General features: G+C 29.6%; 1 protein-coding gene across 1 annotated transcript; it reads left to right on the top strand.

Moving 5' to 3' along the window:
• Positions 1 to 24,005: 24,005 nt before the first annotated feature.
• Positions 24,006 to 25,048, top strand: LOC124365466. Its single transcript, XM_046821448.1, has 2 exons — positions 24,006 to 24,313; positions 24,511 to 25,048. Exons 1-2 carry the CDS (start codon positions 24,132 to 24,134, stop codon positions 25,046 to 25,048), a joined length of 720 nt encoding a protein of 239 aa, XP_046677404.1. The 5' UTR covers positions 24,006 to 24,131.
• The last annotated feature ends 2,161 nt before the right edge of the window (positions 25,049 to 27,209 follow it).

The raw sequence follows: 27,209 nt of genomic DNA, 5'->3' as shown, positions 1-27,209 counted from the left end.
AATATAATATTAACAATTATTGATTAGAATGTTTTAATCAGAATATAGGTAGGCTACATACATTTATAATTTTTTATAATTCACATACAAGTTTATCATGATTCAATATTAACTCCAAATTGTTCAGGTTAATTTACGGCAGCATAATAATGTTAATTCTATAAGATATTAACCAGACAATGAAATATACTAAAAAGTAAATATTTGTTTACAGATTTTTCCTTGAAAATTCATTCATCACGAAATGTAAGAAACTTTGCACTGATTCAAATAAATATTGTATACTCAACAACATACTAACTAACCAAACTGATAGCTTTATAGGTTATTTAATTTAATATGTTAACAAATTTATCTTACCATACAAAGTTATATTGTTATAACTGTATTTATTTTCGTAATACAATTCTCATAAAAAGCCTAATGAATTCTATAAAGTTACTGGTTATGTAAGATAAATTACTTACCTTTCAGTCTTAAAAATTGTTCAAATGTAAATTTTTCGTCAAAGTGTAAATAGTAAGTGTAATTCATAATATTTCTCTCTTTCTATCCATCTTTATTGAAAATTCACGTTTACTTTCTTTCTGATTTAACATTACTTCCATGACTGTATGGATGCTATCTGCAACAGAAAAAAGCAAATATTGTAGACATGTACCAACAATATAATTCATTACAGTTTTAATTTTATTTCATCCACATGATTTTATTGTAGAATAATAGTTATGTACTATTAAAACTACAATTATGTATTATATTCTGTTCATTCCTAGTTATCTTTACTTTATGCAATAACTACATAGCTGGAATGTGATATAATTATTAATTTGTATATTTAGTTATGTACTCTAAATAATTATAATACATATTAGAATGATTAATTAACGTTATAATTTAATTAAACATAAATTGTACCTTCCTTCCTAACTTAAGTTACAAATCGAAATATATATATATATATATATATATATATATATATATATATATAACATTATTACAAACGGGAACTAATATACTTATCTTTTTGTGGTGTTAAATGTTCCAATTTATTATTTTTTTTTTTTTTTACTTAATGTAAATCCTGTGATTGGTAATAGGTCTTTCATTCCAGACATCTTTGTTAATTATTCGTATTTATAAACCCTTTCAGATTAATGGTATATTAGTTTCTTGATTTTCAAATTGTTTATCTCCAACATATTAAAGGCAACTACTGTATCTATGAATAAGAAAATTTAATCTTTTATTATCACTTATAGAATAAATATGTATAAAATATTACTTATCTTTTTTGTGTGATATAATGAAAGCATTGTATATGGAGTGGTACTATAGTTCAGCAGAATATTACATTCCATATATTTATATCTTTTTTATCATTCTCAATTCTTTTCATCATGAGTCTGTATTGACTTGTATCCAACATTTTCTGGTTTATTATCTGAAACATAACACAGACGACTATAACACACATATTAAACAGATATTTTTACTTACCAAATCATTGAAAATATAAATTGCAGTAAATGCTTATTGTAAAACGTAATGAAAAACAAATTTCATATGTATATATTAAATGCATGCGTAAACATTTGAAATTCCGAATTCCATTCTGACTGCTTTTTTAAACTTATAGTATTCGTACATTGAATATATTACGTATCTTTGGGGGTAATATAATATTAACAATTATTGATTAGAATGTTTTAATCTGAATATAGGTAGGCTACATATATTTATAATTTTGTATAATTCACATACAAGTTTATCATGATTCAATATTAACTCCAAATTGTTCAGGTTAATTTACGGCAGCATAATAATGTTAATTCTATAAGATATTAAACAGACAATGAAATATACTAAAAAGTAAATATTTGTTTACAGATTTTTCCTTGAAAATTCATTCATCACGAAATGTAAGAAACTTTGCACTGATTCAAATAAATATTGTATACTCAACAACATACTAACTAACCAAACTGATAGCTTTATAGGTTATTTAATTTAATATGTTAACAAATTTATCTTACCATACAAAGTTATATATTGTTATAACTGTATTTATTTTCGTAATACAATTCTCATAAAAAGCCTAATGAATTCTACAAAGTTTACTGGTTATGTAAAATAAATTACTTACCTTTCAGTCTTAAAAAATTGTTCAAATGTAAATTTTTCGTCAAAGTGTAAATATCTTAAATTCATAATATTTCTCTCTTTCTATCCATCTTAATTGAAAATTCACGTTTACTTTCTTTCTGATTTAACATTACTTCCATGACTGTATGGATGCTATCTGCAACAGAAAAAAGCAAATACTGTAGACATGTACTAACAATATAATTCATTACAGTTTTAATTTTATTTCATCCACATGATTTTATTGTAGAATAATAGTTATGTACTATTAAAACTACAATTATGTATTATATTCTGTTCATTCCTAGTTATCTTTACTTTATGCAATAACTACATAGCTGGAATGTGATATAATTATTAATTTGTATATTTTGTTATGTACTCTAAATAATTATAATACTTATTAGAATGATTAATTAACGTTATAATTTAATTAAACATAAATTGTACCTTCCTTCCTAACTTAAGTTACAAATCGAAGTATATATATATATATTATATAACATTATTACAAACGGGAACTAATTTACTTATTTTTTTGTGGTGTTAAATGTTCCAATTTATTTTTTTTTTTTTTTTTACTTAATGTAAATCCTGTGATTGGTAATAGGTCTTTCATTCCAGACATCTTTGTTAATTATTCGTATTTATAAACCCTTTCAGATTAATGGTATATTAGTTTCTTGATTTTCAAATTGTTTATCTCCAACATATTAAAGGCAACTACTGTATCTATGAATAAGAAAATTTAATTTGTTATTATCACTTATAGAATAAATATGTATAAAATATTACTTATCTTTTTTGTGTGATATAATGAAAGCATTGTATATGGAGTGGTACTAAAGTTCAGCAGAATATTACATTCTATATATTTATATCTTTTTTATCATTCTCAATTCTTTTCATCATGAGTCTGTATTGACTTGTATCCAACATTTTCTGGTTTATTATCTGAAACATAACACAGACGACTATAACACAAATATTACACAGAAATTTCTACTTACCAAATCATTGAAAATATAAATTGCAGTAAATACTTATTGTAAAACGTAATGAAAAACAAATTTCATATGTACTATATTAAATGCATGTGTAAATATTTGAAATTCCGAATTTCATTCTGACTCCATTTTCAAACTTATAGTATGCGTACATTGAATATATTACGTATCTTTTGGGGTAATATAATATTAACAATTATTGATTAGAATGTTTTAATCAGAATATAGGTAGGCTACATACATTTATAATTTTTTATAATTCACATACAAGTTTATCATGATTCAATATTAACTCCAAATTGTTCAGGTTAATTTACGGCAGCATAATAATGTTAATTCTATAAGATATTAAACAGACAATGAAATATACTAAAAAGTAAATATTTGTTTACAGATTTTTCCTTGAAAATTCATTCATCACGAAATGTAAGAAACTTTGCACTGATTCAAATAAATATTGTATACTCAACAACATACTAACTAACCAAACTGATAGATTTATAGTTCATTTAATTTAATATGTTAACAAATTTATCTTACCATACAAAGTTATATTGTTATAACTGTATTTATTTTCGTAATACAATTCTCATAAAAAGCCTAATGAATTCTACAAAGTTACTGGTTATGTAAAATAAATTACTTACCTTTCAGTCTTAAAAATTGTTCAAATGTAAATTTTTCGTCAAAGTGTAAATATCTTAATTCATAATATTTCTCTCTTTCTATCCATCTTAATTGAAAATTCACGTTTACTTTCTTTCTGATTTAACATTACTTCCATGACTGTATGGATGCTATCTGCAACAGAAAAAAGCAAATACTGTAGACATGTACTAACAATATAATTCATTACAGTTTTAATTTTATTTCATCCACATGATTTTATTGTAGAATAATAGTTATGTACTATTAAAACTACAATTATGTATTATATTCTGTTCATTCCTAGTTATCTTTACTTTATGCAATAACTACATAGCTGGAATGTGATATAATTATTAATTTGTATATTTTGTTATGTACTCTAAATAATTATAATACATATTAGAATGATTAATTAACGTTATAATTTAATTAAACATAAATTGTACCTTCCTTCCTAACTTAAGTTACAAATCGAAGTATATATATATATATATTATATAACATTATTACAAACGGGAACTAATTTACTTATTTTTTTGTGGTGTTAAATGTTCCAATTTATTTTTTTTTTTACTTAATGTAAATCCTGTGATTGGTAATAGGTCTTTCATTCCAGACATCTTTGTTAATTATTCGTATTTATAAACCCTTTCAGATTAATGGTATATTAGTTTCTTGATTTTCAAATTGTTTATCTCCAACATATTAAAGGCAACTACTGTATCTATGAATAAGAAAATTTAATTTTTTATTATCACTTATAGAATAAATATGTATAAAATATTACTTATCTTTTTTGTGTGATATAATGAAAGCATTGTATATGGAGTGGTACTAAAGTTCAGCAGAATATTACATTCTATATATTTATATCTTTTTTATCATTCTCAATTCTTTTCATCATGAGTCTGTATTGACTTGTATCCAACATTTTCTGGTTTATTATCTGAAACATAACACAGACGACTATAACACAAATATTACACAGAAATTTCTACTTACCAAATCATTGAAAATATAAATTGCAGTAAATACTTATTGTAAAACGTAATGAAAAACAAATTTCATATGTATATTAAATGCATGTGTAAATATTTGAAATTCCGAATTTCATTCTGACTCCATTTTTAAACTTATAGTATGCGTACATTGAATATATTACGTATCTTTTGGGGTAATATAATATTAACAATTATTGATTAGAATGTTTTAATCAGAATATAGGTAGGCTACATACATTTATAATTTTTTATAATTCACATACAAGTTTATCATGATTCAATATTAACTCCAAATTGTTCAGGTTAATTTACGGCAGCATAATAATGTTAATTCTATAAGATATTAAACAGACAATGAAATATACTAAAAAGTAAATATTTGTTTACAGATTTTTCCTTGAAAATTCATTCATCACGAAATGTAAGAAACTTTGCACTGATTCAAATAAATATTGTATACTCAACAACATACTAACTAACCAAACTGATAGATTTATAGTTCATTTAATTTAATATGTTAACAAATTTATCTTTTCATACAAAGTTATATTGTTATAACTGTATTTATTTTCGTAATACAATTCTCATAAAAAGCCTAATGAATTCTATAAAGTTACTGGTTATGTAAAATAAATTACTTACCTTTCAGTCTTAAAAATTGTTCAAATGTAAATTTTTCGTCAAAGTGTAAATAGTAAGTGTAAATTCATAATATTTCTCTCTTTCTATCCATCTTAATTGAAAATTCACGTTTACTTTCTTTCTGATTTAACATTACTTCCATGACTGTATGGATGCTATCTGCAACAGAAAAAAGCAAATATTGTAGGCATGTACTAACAATATAATTCATTACAGTTTTAATTTTATTTCATCCACATGATTTTATTGTAGAATAATAGATATGTACTATTAAACCTACAATTATGTATTATATTCTGTTCATTCCTAGTTATCTTTACTTTATGTAATAACTCCATAGCTGGAATGTGATATAATTATTAATTTGTATATTTTGTTATGTACTCTAAATAATTATAATACATATTAGAATGATTAATTAACGTTATAATTTAATTAAACATAAATTGTACCTTCCTTCCTAACTTAAGTTACAAATCGAAATATATATATATATATTATATATATATATATATATATATATACGTTAAATTGTTAATAAATGGCAATAGCCTTATTTAATTTCAATAAACATTGAATCACAAAAAGTACTCGCTCCGCCGGGAGTCGAACCCGGATCTCTCACTTGCCGGGTGAATGTGCTACCATTACACACAGAGCGCTTACTTTTTTCCGATTCAATTATTTTGTATTTGGCCGTATCTGTCACACATGCGTTTAAATAAGCAAGTGAGAGATTCGGGTTCGACTCCCGGCGGAGCGAGTACTTTTTTGTGATTCAATGTTTATTGAAATTATATATATATATATATATATATATATATATATATATATATATATATATATATATATATATATATTATATAACATTATTACAAACGGGAACTAAATTTACTTATTTTTTTGTGGTGTTAAATGTTCCAATTTATTTTTTTTTTTTTTTTACTTAATGTAAATCCTGTGATTGGTAATAGGTCTCTCATTCCAGACATCTTTGTTAATTATTCGTATTTATAAACCCTTTCAGATTAATGGTATATTAGTTTCTTGATTTTCAAATTGTTTATCTCCAACATATTAAAGGCAACTACTGTATCTATGAATAAGAAAATTTAATTTGTTATTATCACTTATAGAATAAATATGTATAAAATATTACTTATCTTTTTTGTGTGATATAATGAAAGCATTGTATATGGAGTGGTACTAAAGTTCAGCAGAATATTACATTCCATATATTTATATCTTTTTTATCATTCTCAATTCTTTTCATCATGAGTCTGTATTGACTTGTATCCAACATTTTCTGGTTTATTATCTGAAACATAACACAGACGACTATAACACACATATTAAACAGAAATTTTTACTTACCAAATCATTGAAAATATAAATTGCAGTAAACGCTTATTGTAAAACGTAATGAAAAACAAATTTCATATGTATATTAAATGCATGTGTAAACATTTGAAATTCCGAATTCCATTCTGACTGCTTTTTTAAACTTATAGTATGCGTACATTGAATATATTACGTATCTTTGGGGGTAATATAATATTAACAATTATTGATTAGAATGTTTTAATCTGAATATAGGTAGGCTACATACATTTATAATTTTTTATAATTCACATACAAGTTTATCATGATTCAATATTAACTCCAAATTGTTCAGGTTAATTTACGGCAGCATAATAAAGTTAATTCTATGAGATATTAACCAGACAATGAAATATACTAAAAAGTAAATATTTGTTTACAGATTTTTCCTTGAAAATTCTTTCATCACGAAAAGTAAGAAACTTTGCACTGATTCAAATAAATATTGTATACTCAACAACATACTAACTAACCAAACTGATAGCTTTATAGGTTATTTAATTTAATTTGTTAACAAATTTATCTTACCATACAAAGTTATATTGTTATAACTGTATTTATTTTCGTAATACAATTCTCATAAAAAGCCTAATGAATTCTATAAAGTTACTGGTTATGTAAAATAAATTACTTACCTTTCAGTCTTAAAAATTGTTCAAATGTAAATTTTTCGTCAAAGTGTAAATAGTAAGTGTAAATTCACAATATTTCTCTCTTTCTATCCATCTTAATTGAAAATTCACGTTTACTTTCTTTCTGATTTAACATTACTTCCATGACTGTATGGATGCTATCTGCAACAGAAAAAAGCAAATATTGTTGACATGTACTAACAATATAATTCATTACAGTTTTAATTTTATTTCATCCACATGATTTTATTGTAGAATAATAGTTATGTACTATTAAAACTACAATTATGTATTATATTCTGTTCATTCCTAGTTATCTTTACTTTATGTAATAACTACATAGCTGGAACGTGATATAATTATTAATTTGTATATTTTGTTATGTACTCTAAATAATTATAATACATATTACAATGATTAATTAACGTTATAATTTAATTAAACATAAATTGTACCTTCCTTCCTAACTTAAGTTACAAATCGAAATATATATTATATTATATAACATTATTACAAACGTAAACTAATTTACTTATCTTTTTGTGGTGTTAAATGTTCCAATTTATTTTTTTTTTTTTACTTAATGTAAATCCTGTGATTGGTAATTGGTCTCTCATTAAATACAGTTTTGTTAATTATTCGTATTTATAAACCCTTTCAGATTAATGGTATATTAGTTTCTTGATTTTCAAATTGTTAATCTGCAACATATTAAAGGCAACTACTGTAGCTATGAATAAGAAAATTTAATTTGTTATTATCACTTTAATTCATCTAAATTTCTTATATTTAGTTCTTTACTCCGCAACTCTTCTCTGTGTAATTACAACATACCCATCGGAAAATAAAATGTTTAATTCTATTTTTTACTTTATATACACCAAATTTTAAAAATACATAAATTTGAAGGAACATATATCGGTATTCGTAACCAAACATATCTTATATGGTATGTGTATTAATTACATCTGTAAACACTTAAATGTTTTATAAAAATCATACTACTTCTTGAAACATTATAGAATAAATACGCATAAAATATTACTTATCTTTTTTGTGTGATATAATGAAAGCATTGTATATGCAGTGGTACTAAATTTCAGCAGAATATTACATTCGATATATTTATATCTTTTTTATTATTCTCAATTCTTTTCATCATGAGTCTATATTGACTTATATCCCTCATTTTAACACACACACAAAAAGTTAAAAATATAAATTGCAGGTAATAACTAACGGTAATGCGTAATTAAATATAATTAATATGCCTTTATTCTTTATCCACGGTGGAAGGATTGTGAAGGAAACAGGACATTTGCCATCGTTTCAGTGATAGAAAAAATCTGTAAACTTAATCAGTGATTTACTATTACTGAACGATGTCATATTTTAGGAATTATTATCATGAGTCTACAGTATATTAACTGTAAAAGTTCCAGTTTTAATCAACTGAAACATAATAAAGAACTCAAGATAATTATTTATCAATTACGAGGAATATAAAAAATATAGTTTTTCGATTTTCGTCTCTATTTATTGTCCTAGCTAGCAGAACTCTTCAGTTAATTATGTTTTTCGTTTTCATTTTACAACTACATATAAACACACAAGCTGATTTAATTATTTAACGGTGATTATGTACAACAAACACACAAGTTTTAAAATGAGGTGATTTTAGATTACTAAAACAAGTGCGATATCAACCTATAAGAGTAATTCTACATACCTAAATATACATAATGGAATTATGATAATGATGTATTGACTTGTAGACAAAATATACTAAATGTGTTTTGCTGTTGGTAATAAAAGGTTAAACTGTAGGTTTGGGTTGGTAATGAAGATTAGCAATATATGTTTAACTTCTTTAATAATCCACACGCGTTTCCATTCCTTATGGTTTAATATTAATTCCACTATTTAGAAGGTTTTTAAACTGCAACATAATGAAGAAGACTTTTTTTTAATCCTTATTATAAAATTGAAAACGCAGGTGTGTTATTTTATTTTTTCCTCCTATTAAAATTATTAATTTAGTATGAAATATATTATAATTTATACTATCAAGTTAGTTTTTCGACACTTAGTTTCTATTTTAACAAAAACCAAGGTAAATAAAACACAATCCTCTAATTTATTAATTTTTAAATGTACACAAAATAATAATAATAATATAGAAACATATGGAATTACCAATTTATGGTCTTTTTCCTAATATTTAAAAAATAATTTTTATATTTTGTCATCAAGTCCTCATAACGCATTTTTTATGGATATATTATTATGATTGGAAAACATTTAGAGGTTTATTTAAAAATAAGTGCATAGTACTAAAAGATATTAATAGTATGAATATAAATTTCGTAAAATGGAAACAATATCTATGAAAAAATTTGACGGCCACAATTCTCAATAAAAAATTGGATTTCATACGAAAATAAATGTAAATACAAAACATTTAACTAACGTAATATTTAAAAGTTGCTTAAAATATGTTTTTATATACGTTTTTATCTTTAAAATATTATATTTTGATATTAAATGATATTGGGCAGGATTACAAAGATAAGTTTTAATCCAAGAATGATATACATGGAAATCCTAAGCTTGTAGCTTTCAAATTCCTGTTAAAAAAGAACAAAGCATCATTTTGCAAGACTATAGAAGTTTTTGGTACTTGAAATAAAATATATTTTCTCTAAATACCAATAAATCTAACATCCATATAATTTTACTCAACCAAAATCATAACTATTGCTCAAACGCTAGAAAGATTTTTCAAAAGAAACTTCATAGAAAGCCGTATGAATCCATCATCACAATTGTCATGAATTTATCTGAAACTAATATTAAACGGCAATATCATATAAAATCTCTGAAACATCTTTCAGTAAATAAATGTTATTTAAGCCTTTACAAAGGCTTTTCCCTGAAATGGGGAACAGTTTGTATATGTGGACTGTTTCAGTCAGTGCTATTATTGACGTATAATAATCACATAACTTTTAGCGGCAAAGCAATCAAGCCAGTTTATGAATCTAACCTACCGAAGCTGGAAGCCATAACTGGTGAGAACTTCTAGAGGCCAGTACTTTTCCAGATCCTAGAAAACTGTTGCGGCCGTATTATCATTAAGGCATTGCAAGGTCTTTAGTAAGTTGTTAAGTCCAAATCTGTGTAACAATTACATATCTGGTCAACATTTCCGATTGGCCACTTTGAATCTGTCCCCACAGTCTGAGTCTGACATTCATCTCGACGCCCGCCGTGACGGAGTCATTGACAATGACTGAGTGTGTAAAGAGCCTTGCTTCGCCAAGTAATAGCAGGAGTTCTTTTCTAATATTCATATATAAAATTTAATTCAAGAATATGTAGGCTGGTTAAGAAAATAACTTCGTCTACATTTGTGTAACTATATTAGTTCTATCAATGTCACTCACAAAGGCGTTTATTGCCCGTGAACTTTGTATGGGGTTTTCCATTATAAAAATCCCACGCTACCTTATTTTGAATGTAATACATAAACCAAGAAAAAAAAATGTGGAAGCTGCAGAGAGCAATAGCTTTCAAAGGACAGATCTCAGTTCCAAAGCATATATCTACGAAAGATAGTGTCTTAAAACATTTATGATCTAGAAGATTCCAGTGGTTTAGACCTCCGATATGCTGAAAAACTTGATAAGGTGAGATTTCCAGGAAATCGGGAGCAGAAGTTTTAGAAAACAGTTTGAAAAGATTGAAAAATCCAATGAACAAAGGCAATTTCATAGGCAAAAGGATGTGTATAAATAATAGACCGTATACACAAAGTAAAAAAAAATGCCCTACCAGGTGAGGTTAGGGTTAAGAAGCTCTCTCTAGCACTTAACCTGAAGACCAACGGCCTAAAGGTAACTTGCGAATCACCGTCAATGGCCGGGCTGCTTGTAAGGACCGGATCTCTCAGCAGTCACGGGTAGCCACGCTAGACGTTGTTTGATTCGGTTATCTCACGATCACCGCTGCACCCGCTACACTACGCTATTGGCAATAAGTAGCTTTCAGAATTTCAATGTCTAGGGAAGTGCTTAAGAAGAGGCCAGATGACTTTAAATTAAGAAAACATCCGGTTTTCTTATAGATGCCGGAAATCCAGACCAGAGACACTTATGCAAATAGTAAATCATAAAGTATGAAAGTTTACAGAGGCTGGAAATCTTTTAGAAGATAAACAAGACCGTGGATTCCCATTTAGTTAGGTTTCCTGACTGTTCGTTCTCATTATCTATATAAAGTTCCAGGCCGAGAGTTTCTAGAGAGCATGATGCTGCTAGAGACATTTGAATTCCTCTAAGAGATCTGGAAAAATAAGAAAGACATTAACGCTTGAAAACTAGATAATAATGTCGGAATCTAAGTAACATATTACTTTCATAAAGTGCCATACCTGAATTGTGCTAATACCGTGTTCCAAAATCAATTAGAAACACTTCGTAGGAGTTGGATGCATGAAATGTCAACGCTGGTGACATATTTTCAAAATACGTTAGTAATAACTAAATGTCAAATTTTACGCTGATATTTCAGTAGTTTTCATCTCTATAATACTTTTTCTGAATGAAAATTACCTTATTATGAAATTATAACAATGTTTCTATGGAATTAACATTACCTACTAATTGTTGAACTGGATGAAGCTCTTTCATTTAGTATAATGACAGAAAGTTATGTAGAATAAGAGTAATATTCAAATTAACAGCGATCCTGATACTTCTTGTAAGCTGTCCATACATATGTATTTACTTCATAGAATTTTAAATACCGCTGTCACCAAAGACAAAAATATAAAACGTTCTATTCGTGTCACAAGGAATATAAATTTAATTTTCAAAGCAATTTTAAGGTTGAAATGCCCATATACAATAAACTGTTTTAGATTGTCTATTGAACAGGTTCCAAATCAGGAAAAAATCTCTGTGTCTATGATCCAAAGCAAAAATGGTTCTCATAGGCATTTTTCTACACACGTATTTTGGACGTCCTACGAATTTATTAATTTAACCAGAATTGGTATGGCTAAAAATAATTTCAAGTATAAAAAAAGCTAGTTTAACTGTGATCTTTTAACTAAGAGAAGCTCAAATATATCATAAAGTGGAATCTGTTATAGACAACTGTCTAGGGTACATGTATATTCTAGATAGACTGGTAAAGCATAGCTTTTGACCTAGGATTATTATACCTAGGTTCATAGTGTAGGTTGAAATTCGTTATCCTTATAAAACTTTACTTCAGTCTAGTTTCTAGTCCAATGAAAACTGCTCATTGCATGGCTAGGTAATGGATAATGGGTGGTTTAAAAAGCATGCTATATAATGATGGATACTGTTATCCATGTGTTAACACATATTTATTAAGTTTTGTACAAATACTCTGTCCCACCACTCAAAACTTGAACAAACCCACAATCCCCCATGTTTAGTTAACAGTACCAACTAAAGTTGGGTTGCAGAACGACATTCTATGATATATTTGGTCGTTTGTAACATTATCCAATAGGGTATTACGGAAGTCCCCTAATCTCTATAATTGGTTTGAAAATGACTAAGACTTCCTGTGAAAAATTAGTCAAACACGTTAAGTATTCAAGAACTCCATAATTTTTACTTTTGGCTATATATACTTAGCCTATTTTTCCAACGCTAACATCTTTGCAATTTCCAAGGAATCTCATAAAAATTACTCGAATAATATAACTTCAAAATCTTATACAGAAAGGCTAATTCCAGTAGACATGTAGTCCCTGATTCAAATTTACACATTGGGTTTTCTATTATAAATACAATTTCTTAGATATATTAAACACTTGCAAGATTACATAAACATTTTTTAACATTTTACTGAAGATATCGTACGCGATGATAAGTTGATCTTTGTTTTATCTTAAATGTGACACATAGTTGACTCGATGACTGGCACTGGAATCTTTCATAGAGACTGTCACTTCTTTCAGACATAAGCATGATTCATCCCTCATTATGTCAAACAATGTATCATATAACAACTACCATTTCATAAAGTAACATCTACTGTGTTAATTAAAGCACAATTATACCCAGTATGATCATTGTATCGAAAACTTTTGATCAAAATCGTTATAGTCCCCCAATCGGATTGTTTTGCAATCCAGCTATAATATAATGATAGTGGGCGGAGTGTATGTAATCCTTGCCAAGATTTCAAGAGAAGCAAAGTCCATTTGCATTGTTGAGGCGATGACATTTGAATTAAACGTGATCCATCATTCTGTAGAGTTTCTTAGTAAACCTACCATAATGAGTGCTTCCAGACGTTTCCAAGCAGTGCAGTCCCCATCCATTGGAAGTAAAAGATTAAAATTTATTCAAATTTTACATCGTTCCAAATAAGAAAAAGTAGTCATAGTCATAGAAGCGCCCACAGGTTTCCTACTGACAGAAACATTTATAAAGCTTGTCAACATATATTAGGTCATGTATAGACCCCAAGCGAATCTAAAAATTTAGAGAAGACTTAAGTGTAGAACTTGCTTACACAATAAGTAAAATTAAGGCTTTTGGTTATCCAAGGTTTATAGCAATCTATTACAGGTTTCAACCTATTGGGCCTTTGGACTAATTTCCAGGGAATACCAAGATTGCCCAAGAATGAAGACTGGATATTGCATGGGGGGGGGGTGGGGGGGGGGGGGGGTGGGGGGGGGGGGGGGTGGGGGGGGGGGGGGGTGGGGGGGGGGGGGGGTGGGGGGGGGGGGGGGTGGGGGGGGAAATGAGGTGCTCAAACTGATCTCCGAACACTTGTTGGCAATTTAGTTTTATACACATTATCTTTTAAGAAGCCCCACAAAAAGAAATCTAGTGGATTAAGATCCGGTGACCTAGCCGGCCACTCAACGGTACCCCTGCGACCAATCCAAACGGTTAAGAAACACTTCATCTAACAGATTGCGCACCCGCAAATAGTAATGGGGGCGGTGCTCCATCTTGCTGAAACCATACTGCATTAAAATTTTGCCCCATGAAGAGCACGCACTGCTGGAAAAATGTTATTTGTCAACATATTGAAATAAATATTCGCCTGGATTTCCATCTATCACAAACGGTCCTACAATGTTATTGTTTATTATTCCAGCCCACATATTCACTTTCTGAGGCCTTTGTGTGTGGCCTTCTATCATCCAGTGTGGATTATGGTCGGCCCAGTTAACGGCAATTATGCCTATTAACTTGTCCATTAACAAAGAATGTAGCTTCATCTGAAAACAATATCGAACTTAAAAAATTTTGAATTTCGTCACACTTTCTCATCATTATTTCGCAAAATTCAGTCCTTCGATCAAAATCATCCTCTGCAATGTTTTTGGATTAGGGGTTACTTTAAAAGGGTGATACTTGTTTTTGTGTAAAACATTCAACACTGAGGTATGGCTCATATCAAGATCTTCTGCAGCCACTCTGGCCGAGGTGCTTGGGATTTTCAACAAATGTTTGGGAGTACATCCAAAGATTTTTGTTCATTTTGTTGCCGATTTAGGCCTGCCACTTCTTTCGCGATCTTTGACTGTTCTAGTTTCTTCAAATCTTTTTACTGTCTTAAACACTGTTGACTTACTAATTGGGGGTCTATCAAGAAAATTGTCATTAAACAAATGCGCTGTTTCTTCATAGGGACGAACTAGATATCCATACCCACGCATCATAAGCAGCGTGATTCTCTCAAACTCACTAAGTGACATTGCTTTTAAAACTAGTAGAATAAAAATGTAAACACTTAAGTAAAAAAATTTATAACTATCGCAGTACTTTCTAGTGAAGACTTTCAACTTTAATCTTACGGTGGACGAAAATTGTAACGTAGACTAAAAACCAAGCTGATATTAAAAATACAAAACTGTGGAGTTTTGCTGTGACAGTACTGTTTGTATTGCCTAAACCAGTTTATGTTTGCCTGAGATGAAAGGGCTGGAGGCACTGGACCTTGACCTCATGTTGATAAGGAGTTACGGTGGTATTATTGAATACTCTCAGTTTCCTGAAGACAATGCAGGAAAACCCCTACTTACTGTTATTCAACAAATGTAGAGGTAAAAAAATAATTTTTTTTGTTGGAAATTGTTTTTAAAATTTTACATAACCGAAAAAAAAAAAAACATAAAACGTACTACTGAAAGTAAATTAGTTACTTCACAAGACAAAATTATTAAATTTCTTTGTCATGAAATTCATACGGCCCGTTACTCTGGATAGGGTCAACCTTTTTAAGTGCGGTTTGCGGTAATGAGTTTCTCTTTACTAGACCTTTAATTTGATACGAAACTCGGCCTATGCTTATATTTAAGATTTTCGTCCGACTCCTCACGGGCCGTCCCCCTGAAAAGATAAAATGTCCCCACTGGTCTCAAAAACTAGATTCTTAATACAAGTGGTGATGTACAAAATTTGATTTGTATAAGTGAAGCCATACAAAATTAGTGAAAGCGTTTCCATACTTTTTTTTCCACCCTGTATATATATATATATATATATATTAAATGTAATACAGGTCGATTGTAAGTTTCTCTTCGTTGATTCGAAAAAATCTGAGAAAGTATATAATGGATTTCATAATGATTGACAAAGGAATTCTCCAATGTGGATTAGGTTGTCCTTTATTGAGTATAGACTGATTACGTATGCCTTTTGAACAAGCTAGTTCAAAAACTAAAATTTAAAAAAAAACTTAATATTTTGTGTAAGCTAAAATGGTAAATCACCACTCTACAGTGTAGTCATTTATTAGGTCATAACCTTAAACTATAGACATTACTTTAGTTTTTTTAGCTTACTTCTTTGTACTGTGATATTATCTAGAAATCGTGTTTCACAATTTAAAATTACACATTATATTATCTATTTTATTTATACCTTCTATTTTATAACTCGATGAATGAGATTTTTATACGATTAAATATGCATCTAGGTTTAAAGATGTTCAATTTAGCAAAGCTAGATGAAAATAAAGACCACATCTGTTGTTAGATTTCATCTTTAGCTCAATACATATATTTATAAAAAGGCATCGTATTTTTGTTATAACTCTTGTGGAAAAATAGAATTTTCTACTGGTAATTTTCAGACTAGTGGATTAGATCCCTGAAATTTCTTAGTGAACTTGTATCAGTGATTACATACATGTTTATAATAACATGCACATTATTTTTTTGAGTAGTTTAAGAGGTTTTTCTATTTAGTGTGTACATACTGAAAGAGTTTTCTTACGAATTTTATATTTTAATATTCTTATTTGTGTAATACAAACTAGGACAGAATAATGCAGCGACTGCATAGTGAACGTTAGGATGATCATGAATTATGAATTAAATTTAAAATATTGTGAGAAATTTTAGAATTTTGTTACTAATCTGAAAATGTGTAATAGCTCTCTGTCATACATTTTTTATCTTAGTTTCTTTTGTTCAAGTACGACTTTTACATAAGATGGCTCAAACCACAATATTGTAATTGGCAAAAAATTTTATAATTAAATACACAATCTTCTTATAGTTTGCTTCAAAACTTTAGAAATCTAGAAGACAAAAATTTGAATAATCCCAAAATAATGGGGTGGATAGAATTATTTACGTTAATTACCGCAAGAAATATGATGCAATTTATATAAAAAAAGAGGTAGTTAACACTTAATTGTATGAAATGTATTCCTGAAAGGTTTATCTTTGAACAAAATCTGTGATAGAAATCTTTCTTTCCGACTTGCTACTCCTTATATTCTTTCATTTAATTTATTCAGTGATAATCTACTTGGTAAATCGGGCATATTACTCTGTTTCTAAAGTGTATAATAATGTTCAGTTAGTACATATCTATTAAAACCTCGTGATCTAAAACCTCGGGATCATTTTACTGTAGATGCCATTTATATAGGTAGTACGGCTTGTAGTTTTTCTACGTACTAATAACGTAATAGAATTTAATTTTAAATTCAAATAACAAATTTCAAATCATTTATTTAAGAGAGAGTCTAATAAATATTTACCAAAAAAGAATAACGATTTGGAATTTTTAAAATGTTTAAATAAAATTTAAAATTTCTTTTGATGTTATGTAAATTATTGCACAAAAAGTAAATAAAGAATACATTTTTGTTTACATTTATGTATGGATTCGAATTTATTTGTATCTCGTTTTGATGAACTAAAGTGTCCTTGTTATACAGCCTAGAGGTGGTGACGTGATTTACATCTGTCCTGGAAAGGATGTTCCATCAGTAACTCTCCATTATTCACTGGAACTTCTTCAGATCTTAATCGTTCAAGTTGTTTCTTGAACCATGGCAAACCAAAATCGGGTAAATATATAATATATATATATATATATATATATATATATAATATATATATATATATATATATATATATATATATTGTTATTAGTTAATGTGTTTGTTCACAGTATGTATATATTAATATGTATAATAAATACAATATAAATAGAATACATAGATTATATATCCTAAACGAAAGATACGTCGACAAGTATGAGGCTACTTTCCGTAACTACAATTATTTATTAGATTATATAGTATATAGTAGTTTAAATTAGTTTTAATATAAATATGTAAATAAATAGTAGTACTAAATTAAAAAATTACCTTTACGAGCGCTATTGTGATAAGTTTGAATTTGGGTACTTTCTCTAGGGAGATAAACACAAGTGATGGGTGGTGCCGGCCGAAGGCAGATGGGAAAAATACCATATATGGGAAAGATTACTCGGGCTCCACCCTAGTGTTGTCAAAAGGTGAAGAAATTCCCATAGGAAATTTCATTTGCGAATAAACATTCCCAATTTTATTGACATTAAAAGTAAACTATGCACACCATAATGCTGTCTTATAAATCCACTTTTTAAAATATACATCAGCTGGTGTGAACAAAACATGATGTGTTTTGTTTGATTAAAATTCGTAGATTTCGAGTTTTTCTAAAGAGTTATAGAAGATTTTTGAACATAAATGATACCTTTAATTACAACACATTCAGCTATCTACCTGATGAACTGCTGTCACTCAGAATAGTCTTATAGGCTCTATCTAAGCTGCTTGCATCATATTGCACTCAATTTTATATATGAGTCAGTGAGAGTGTACTTTGACTCATTTTGCCACAATCGATCTGTTATTCCTACCTCAGCTCAGATCAAAACCCATAATAAAAATGACTTATTAATGAGTATTACAAATGTCTAGAAAACATCACAAAATATAATAGTATTGAGGAAATGGTCCATGTACATTTAAAAGATAATGCCAGATTAGTAGGTATATTTCAAACCACTTCTAACTGATTTACTTATAAAAGAGCAGACACCTCTAAATGGCCCAGTTATACATAATAGAATCATTAGTGATGTAAAACCTCAGATTAGGAAGATTACTAAACTAAAATTTTAATGAAGAAACTGTAATAATTGTAACCTATATTGTAGCAAGTAACCTTACAGGAATGCGGGACATATGTTATTAAATAAATAAAATTAAAACTCACCTTATGTGGGATCTAACACGTTAGCTACAGCTTACCTAGCGTCACTCTATTATGGTAAACCGTTGCGAAAATTATTTTGACTGCTTTTTTTCATTTAGCAGAAAAGGTACTTTACTTTACCCAGGTATTACCCAGAGATCACTATTTTTTATGAGTTTTTAAACTAGGATACATAAACACTACATTATTAGATATAAACGACTATATTGTATGTAATGCGTAAATTAAATGTCACTATATCGATCGGTTCTCGTGTCATATCTCCCAAAAGGTCAAAAAGTACTCTGTCCCTACCTAATATTAGTTATTACTATATAAAGTGGGTAAATATATATGTTCCCATTAATATATTAATATGAAAATATATATTAATGAATATAATATATTTACAGAATATACAAATTTTAAGAGCACTCACGTGATCTGAGCTTGAATGTAGGTACTATGTTGAGTTATGTTTTTATAATTTTTTTTTATCTGAGGGCCAGGGGTATTTCTGATCATTACTTTTCCAATATCAGTCTTGTATCGTCCTGCTTTACTGATATCAGATAACATTATGAGTTATGTTAGATCTCTTCGTTTTCTTAACTCCAACAACTGTTTACAAACAATTTTGAAATAATCTATCCACCATGTCGGTTCCTGAGAAGTACATTAAAATACTATTCACATAATACTATACGAGTATATGCTAATTTTTTTTCCATATTATACATAAACAAAAGGAAATACACTAGCAAAACTTACTGATTCATTTTTGAGACTAGAAACGTATATATGAATATTGAAACATAAATTATAAGGAGAAGTTATGCGACTTTTAGTTATGAACTATGGGTTATACAAGTTATACAAATTCCAACAAAACTTGGCTTTCTTAAAAAAATGTTTTTTATTCATTATAATTGACTCATAGTGGACCAGACACGCTTACCAATATTGGTGGCCTCAGTGCCTATTTTTACAACATGGGTGATTTGATTACGATTATTTCATCTTATAGTTTGTATATTTATAGTTTTAAATTTTACTACCCTTATATAAGTTACAGTATAATAATATTTATATAATTATCCGTAAAAATGTGGCTTCATTCTTATAAGCACCTAATTAAATTTTGGTAAAATTAAACCTTTTATCAAGATATACTCCGGCCCCTTTTAGTTTTAAGGCGGCTGTATCGCCAGAATTATTATTTTCTAAGAAATGAAGGGTTACTATCTTGAAACCTAAACAAATGTTTCTTAATACAAGTAGTTTAAAATGTTTTAATATAGTTCCATGATTTTTATTTTCCATGTTTAATTAGTCTTCATCGTCATGGTATGTTTCACCATGAAGGGGGTTTTATGAAAGAAGACATTCTCTTTGTTAATGTTACTTACATATTTATTCCTCTTAGCCTGCCACACATATGTAGACTCAGAAATAAGCTGTTGCTAAATATTAGTCTTAAGTTATTGTTATATTGTGTGTTTATACTTGTGACTGTTTACAAAATTTGTATTGATCAAAAACCGGTGAAAGGAACAATCAGGCTCTATTCTCAATGAAATCTGTTGAACTGCCAAATATGTTGTTTGACCACCAATACTCGAACAGTCCGGCCTCATATTATGGTAGGTATTGACTATGCCTCAAAACTAGGAAACAACTTGGCAACGCCTCATTGTGCTTATTGGTTAGTTGAAGATACGGTACTGATAGGCTGCTCCATCAACGGACACCTTCGCTAGTGCTTTCTGTAGAGTCATAGTAAGTATAATCTATATTAACCGCATATAAAAGATATTTTATTAATTTTTACAATATATACTATTCCTCTTTATTGAATTAAAAACTTAAAATAATATTTAAACATGTAATTGTGATAAAAAAGTGTTAACAGTTACAAGATGTGGTTTATTGAGCATAAAAATTATTATATTTTTATAATAAGTGAAACAAATTCAATTAAATAGTCTATTTATACTGTATTATTGTACAATCTTAATTTTAAAAACACTAATAAAAAAGGGAAATATTGTTGATATATACGTTTTAACAGACAATAATTCAGTTAAAATTCAATTTTAAGTTTTTATTAGAAAAAACGACTTTAGCAAATATAATCGGTAAAAAAAAAACATTTTGGCATATTATTTTTAAATAACTGTTCCCTAACTATTTTTTTTCTGCAAACGCGTCTGTAAGCCATTTTTTTATATGAGGAACGCCTCATATTTATTATTTAAACAATTCTACTAGAAACACAAAGGGAAAAAACAGATACCGATATTTGACAGAGGGAGAGGTATCGTTTATGGTAAGAATCATATGTCAGCAGTTGTAAATTGCATTACGTAAGCATAGCTAGTATTGTTTGTAAAGTCAAAGATTACATAAAACATACTAATTTGCTACATACTAAATTACTAAGCTAACTAATTTGATTAACTTTGTACAACGTGTAAAAAATTGGGAATCTTCAAAGCTTTAACCTAGATAAAATTGCATAAAATATTTACCTAAATTGTGGCATTTACAAAGCAAACATGACGTGTAAGCAGAAATATGGTCACACACCAACGCAAGACTTTAATGTCAGGGCCGCAACTAGACCCCTAGAGACCCCGCACCAGGAAAAATTAATTTTACCATTTAATGTCGAGCTTCAAAATGCATATGCATTTATATAGTGAACATATATATGTTCACTATTTTCCCTGATCAGCCATTTACTGTAGAGACAGATGCTTCTGACACTACAATAGCTGCAATCCTAACTCAAAATGGTTTTCCATTGGCGTTCTTTTCAAGAGGTCTCCATTCAAGTAAATTGGATCACAGTTTTGTAAGAAAAGCGTATGCTATAGAAGCTGTCCAGAAGATGCACCACTATTTAATTGGGTGGCACATTAAGTTGGTTACAGACCAGAAATCTGTTTTCTTTATGTTCTATTAAAAGTTGTCTGAAAAATAAAGAATCGTAAGATCTAGAGATGGTGACTTGAAAATTCGTGTTACAGCTAAGACATCATTTGTAAGCCTGGCTGAGAAAATATCGCTGTAGATACCTTAACACGTGCCGGAATTTGTAATTCTATTAACGAAAATTCGGGTGTATCACTGGGTCAAGTGTAAAAATTTCCCATACTCGTACATCCTATAAGAGATTCAATCAGGAAATTAAAACCTTCGTCTAATGTTTGTGCAGAAGAAAAAACAGAAGTTTTGCGCAAAGGAAGGAAAATTAATAAAAATCAGCAACTCCATTCAAACGACTTGGTGTTGACTTAAAAGGGCCCTTGTCAAGTTTTTTAAGAAACAGCTACTTTCTTATTATTTCAAACAAGTATTCAAGATTCCCAGTTGCATTCCCTTACCCAGATCATTCATCACAAACTGTAATATTAAAATTCAAGCAAATATATACAATATTCGGCACTCTTACATTAATACATTCTGACCGAGGAACATCATTTCTGTCACAATAAATAAAGGAGCACTTTTGCAGCAACGGGATTCCTACTAGTCACATAGCTTCTTACAACCCTCAAGCCAATGGGCAGATAGAGCGCTATAATGGGATTGTGTGGAAAACTGTACAGCTGACTCTGAAAAATAAATATTCAGATATTTCCAAATAAGAATTAGTTTTTGGATCCTTGGAGTCCTACTCGCATTGCGATCTCTCTTATGTACTTCCACACACTGCGGCCCTCAATGTGTGGACATTCTAGGCGATCTGGTAGTAGAGTGTTAAAACCACCTTTATGAAGTCCGGGCCAGTTTAGATGAAGCACCATATTCGTAACTATAAATATGACCCTTTAGTCGAAGACGTAACGTTGATAGATGGAAATGCTAATTATGACTACTTTCATCTTCATGACGGTCGAGAAAGTACATTGTCGACAAGGGTGCACAAGACAAGCCTACTCCAGGGCATGGCAAAGAAGGCATTACTGCCAGCCAAGTCCTTACTAGAGATTAACCATGCCCATCATCAGAAGTCATAGACCCGCCTACCCAATAACAGAACTCCGCCAGTCATCTACTGCCTTTTCGTCTTTTATTCTTATTGTTTTGATCTTTGAAAAATCATCTCTATAATTAGAAGGAAATCACTTTTAGTAAACATCGAACTTACATTATAGACTGATTAACTTTTCAATTCCTCACCATCACACAAGAATAAATTACTATAATGTACAGTACAAGTTTTATCATATATGCCCGAAGCTGGAGCAAGTTTTAAATATTTAAACATAGATTGAAATTACGTTAATTACTCTTTTAAAAACACTCCATCAGTATTTTCGTCCATAATTACACAAAGTTTGTTTTTGTAATTTATAAATTCTGAGTAATTGAAGATGCACTGCAACCTGAATTTAGTCCAATAAACTCACTTCTGAAAGTATTATTGGGTTTAGAACATATGCAAATTTTGTACGTATAAGATTAATAAACTGTTTCCGTATCTATTGGCAATAATGAGGCAGCCACAATAGAAATAACTTTAGTTTTACTTACTTTTGAACACTAGTTATATTAAAATTTAATTTTTTCAATTTAGCAGATTTTTTAGTTCTAGTTTCTTGAACATTTTTGAAATAAAAACAATAAATAGTATCCCATATTTTTATTTATGTTCAACCCTCCGCCACCCCTCAAGTATAGTATATACTTGATTGAGTCAAATGAGCTAGTACAAAATTTGAAGCACATGTTATAATAAACGAATCGCCTCATGCAGAAAGGGCTTCAGTCACCAAAATGGCGAAATTGAGTTAGCTATAGGTTATCGTTGCTAATGACTGTACCAACATTTTTACGCATAAAGGGCTTTAGTCCCATTGCTCCAATGTCTTAAAACCAGAGTAAAATTTTAATATTCCATGCAGAAAGGCCTTCAGTCAGTGACTGAAGTCCTTTTTGCCTAGAATATTAAAACATCTGTTTTGATTGCATTGTTGGTCATTAGTTTGTATGTCTCGCTCGATTGGTAGACCTGCTTTGTTTTAGTTAGGTTTTCATTTTGAGGTTATGTGTTGCTTAACTGTTATTACACTGATCTGAAAATCACTTAATTATTAAAGTTTATAGATAATAGGTATTCAATATGGTTAGTGAGACGGATTCCGAGAGTGACCAAGAAAATGAAGTAGTAGTTGGGAGGAAACGTGTAAAAAGAGAATCAGAATGGAAAAGAAATACTAAGAGAGTGTCAAGGTGCAAGGGATTGGAGTATGAAGATTATAAAGGGAGGATAGTTCCAGCTAAAACAACAGGGCCTCCATGCAAGTAAGAGTCCTTACATTTTAATTTATTAACAATTTTGTTAGCTTGAATTTCTTGCAATGGTCATATTAGTACGTATATTGCACACCCAATCTAACCTAATTTTATATAAACTATAAATTTTCCTAAATTTATTAAGGTTTATTTTTGTTAATATGTACTGTACTTGTCACCACTAATTTTTAATATTTTTTTTTCAGCTGCAAGAGATTTAAATGCTTTGATGGATTGACTGAACTTGACCAAATCAACATATTGCAACGCCTTCTTGACCTTCCATCAAAAAATGATCAGGACCTGTACATCCAGAACTTGATTGAAATTCATGACGTCAAGAAAAGACGTCCAAGGAAAGGAGAAGACGCACGCAATGTTGACAAAATGTATACATACTTTCTCCTGGTTGGTAACCAAAGGACGCAGGTATGTTACAAAGCTTTTTTGTCTCTGTTATCAATAAGCGACAAACGAGTTAAACGGTTGAGAGCCCTTGCCAAGGAAGGAAAAAACCCTATTGATAAAAGAGGAAAGTCTCAGAGCGCAAACACTTTGAGTATTGAAAAACAACAAATCATTAGGGACCATATTGAAAGTTACCCAACTAAACTTAGTCATTATTCTGGGAAAACTAGAAAATATTTAGATGCTAGACTCTGCACAAACGCCTTATATCGTGCATTGGTCGACAAACATCCAGGAATTTGTAGTTCTGCTTACTTTTATGAGTTTTTTCAATGAAAACTTACCAATTTAAGATTTGGCAGACCGCAAATTGATTGTTGCTGCACGTGTGAAGAGCTCAACACAAAGCTAAAGAGTCCTCACTTGAACGATGTAGCAAAGAGATCAGCTGCTGCCGAGCTTATCATTCATAAAAGACGAGCAAAAAAGTTTTTTATCAGGATTACAAATGAAGCTAACTCAAAGAACGAGCCACACGTACTTTCCCTTTGTATGGACTTCATGCAAAATCTCAGTATACCACAAATTCCCGTACAAGAAACGTTTTATTTAAGACAAAATCACGGTTAATGTATTCTCTATTCATGATATAAAAAAAGAGTCAGCAAAAGTGTATGTATACCATGAAGGTACAGCCAGCAAGACACCTAATGAAGTGTGCTCTTTCTTATGGGATTATCTCAAATCCATCCCCCCAGAATATACAGAGTTACGACTGTTCTCTGATAACTGCAGCGGGCAGAACAAAAATCACGCACTGAGTAGATTTTTGTTGCTTCTTACTGACACCGGGCCGTTTCAGCAAGATAACAATGTATTTTCCTGTCAGAGGCCATTCTTTTTTGCCCTGTGACAGGGACTTTGCAACGATAAAGCGTCATGTGAAAAAGTATGACAGAATTTACTCTGTGGGTGAAATCAGAAAACTCATAGAAAACAGCAGCGCAAAACCAGGAATCAATAAGTTTTTCTGTCAAAGAAGTTGAGACAAAAGACATCTTTGATTTCAAGCTCTTTTGGAAAACATACTACAAAAAAAGCTGCATATCTCAAGAAACAAGATCGAAGCGAGTTCCAAAAGAAAAGAAAATCAGATTTGAAATAAGCAGTTATAAGCAGTTGACCTTTGATAAAAATCAGTTTGGTATAATATTAGCCAGTAAAACCATTGACAGCATTGTAACTCATTCTTTTAAAATGTGTAAGGACCAGAACCAAAAACCAACATTGCCACCACCTGTGTGTTTATCCAGCTGGTAAAGTACCCATAAAAGCTTCAAAAATCAACGACGTCAGGAATCTTCTACCGTACGTTGCCCATGAACACATAGACTTCTACGAAGATATTATGAATTGGCCTACACTTGACCACATTGCACCTGAAGTCCAAGATGATTGATTACGTTTTCAAACATATTATTTTTATTAGTACTAATTTTCTTTTTTCCACACGGTGTTGTAGTACATTTTTCAATCAATAAATGTATAAAAAAACTGTTGTTTAATAATACCTTTGGAATTTTGATTACAGATACTCATAATCAAAAGCTTGAAATAGTAAAAATACATTTTAATGTAATAAAAAGTAAAAATAATTAAAGAAATAAAGTTTTATATCATATTTAAAAGGGTCATTTTAATTTTCATGCAAAAAGGGCTTCAGTCTGCTAGTAAAAAAAAAAATTTTCACTATGAAAATAACAATTTTAGTTTCCCTCACTAGTACTGTTGAAAGGTGTGTATTCATATCAAATATATAAAATAATAAGAGGTTTTTAAAAAAATGTTTATAGAAATAGAAAAGTTTTTATTGAATTACTCAAAAGTAAAACTGGCTGACTGAAGCCCTTTTTGCATGAAGCGATTCAAACAGTAAATTAACAAAATTTAAGGTTTTCAGTTAGAATTAATTCTGGGGGCATTTTCAAGAATTGAGGTGTTTCAATGGAGTCTAGGGTGATGTCTGACATTTTGAATGTTTGTCTTACTCTTGTGTCGACAGAAAATTTCTGGTTCTTCGAATGACGTCCGATCTGGGATAGCTGAGATTTAGAATGTAACTGCAGTTAAAACTTTGGTTGTCGACAGAGAATTTCTGGTACTTCGTATGACGTCCGGGCCAATCACTGACATTTTGAATGTAGCTGGAGTTAAAATCATCTTTGTCGACGGACAATATGGTCCTTAGAATGACATCCAGGCAGATCACTGAAATTTCGAGTCTAACTGAGTAAAAATCTTCTTTCTCGACGGACAATTTCTGGTTCTTCGGATGACGTCCGATGATCTATCGAATTGATTCATTATTGACATTTAGAGTATTCGTGTCAGTTTAACCACTTCTTTTGTGACGGAGGATCGCGTGGCCTCGGAATGAGTGTACTCCATTGTCATTGATTTGACAATTTTAGGCCGAAAAACATTGTTTCTCCTTACT

This window comes from Homalodisca vitripennis, chromosome 6 (assembly GCF_021130785.1).
Source record: "Homalodisca vitripennis isolate AUS2020 chromosome 6, UT_GWSS_2.1, whole genome shotgun sequence".
Classification (NCBI taxonomy): Eukaryota; Metazoa; Arthropoda; class Insecta; order Hemiptera; family Cicadellidae; genus Homalodisca; species Homalodisca vitripennis.
This window is presented reverse-complemented; position numbering and strand designations above follow the sequence as displayed.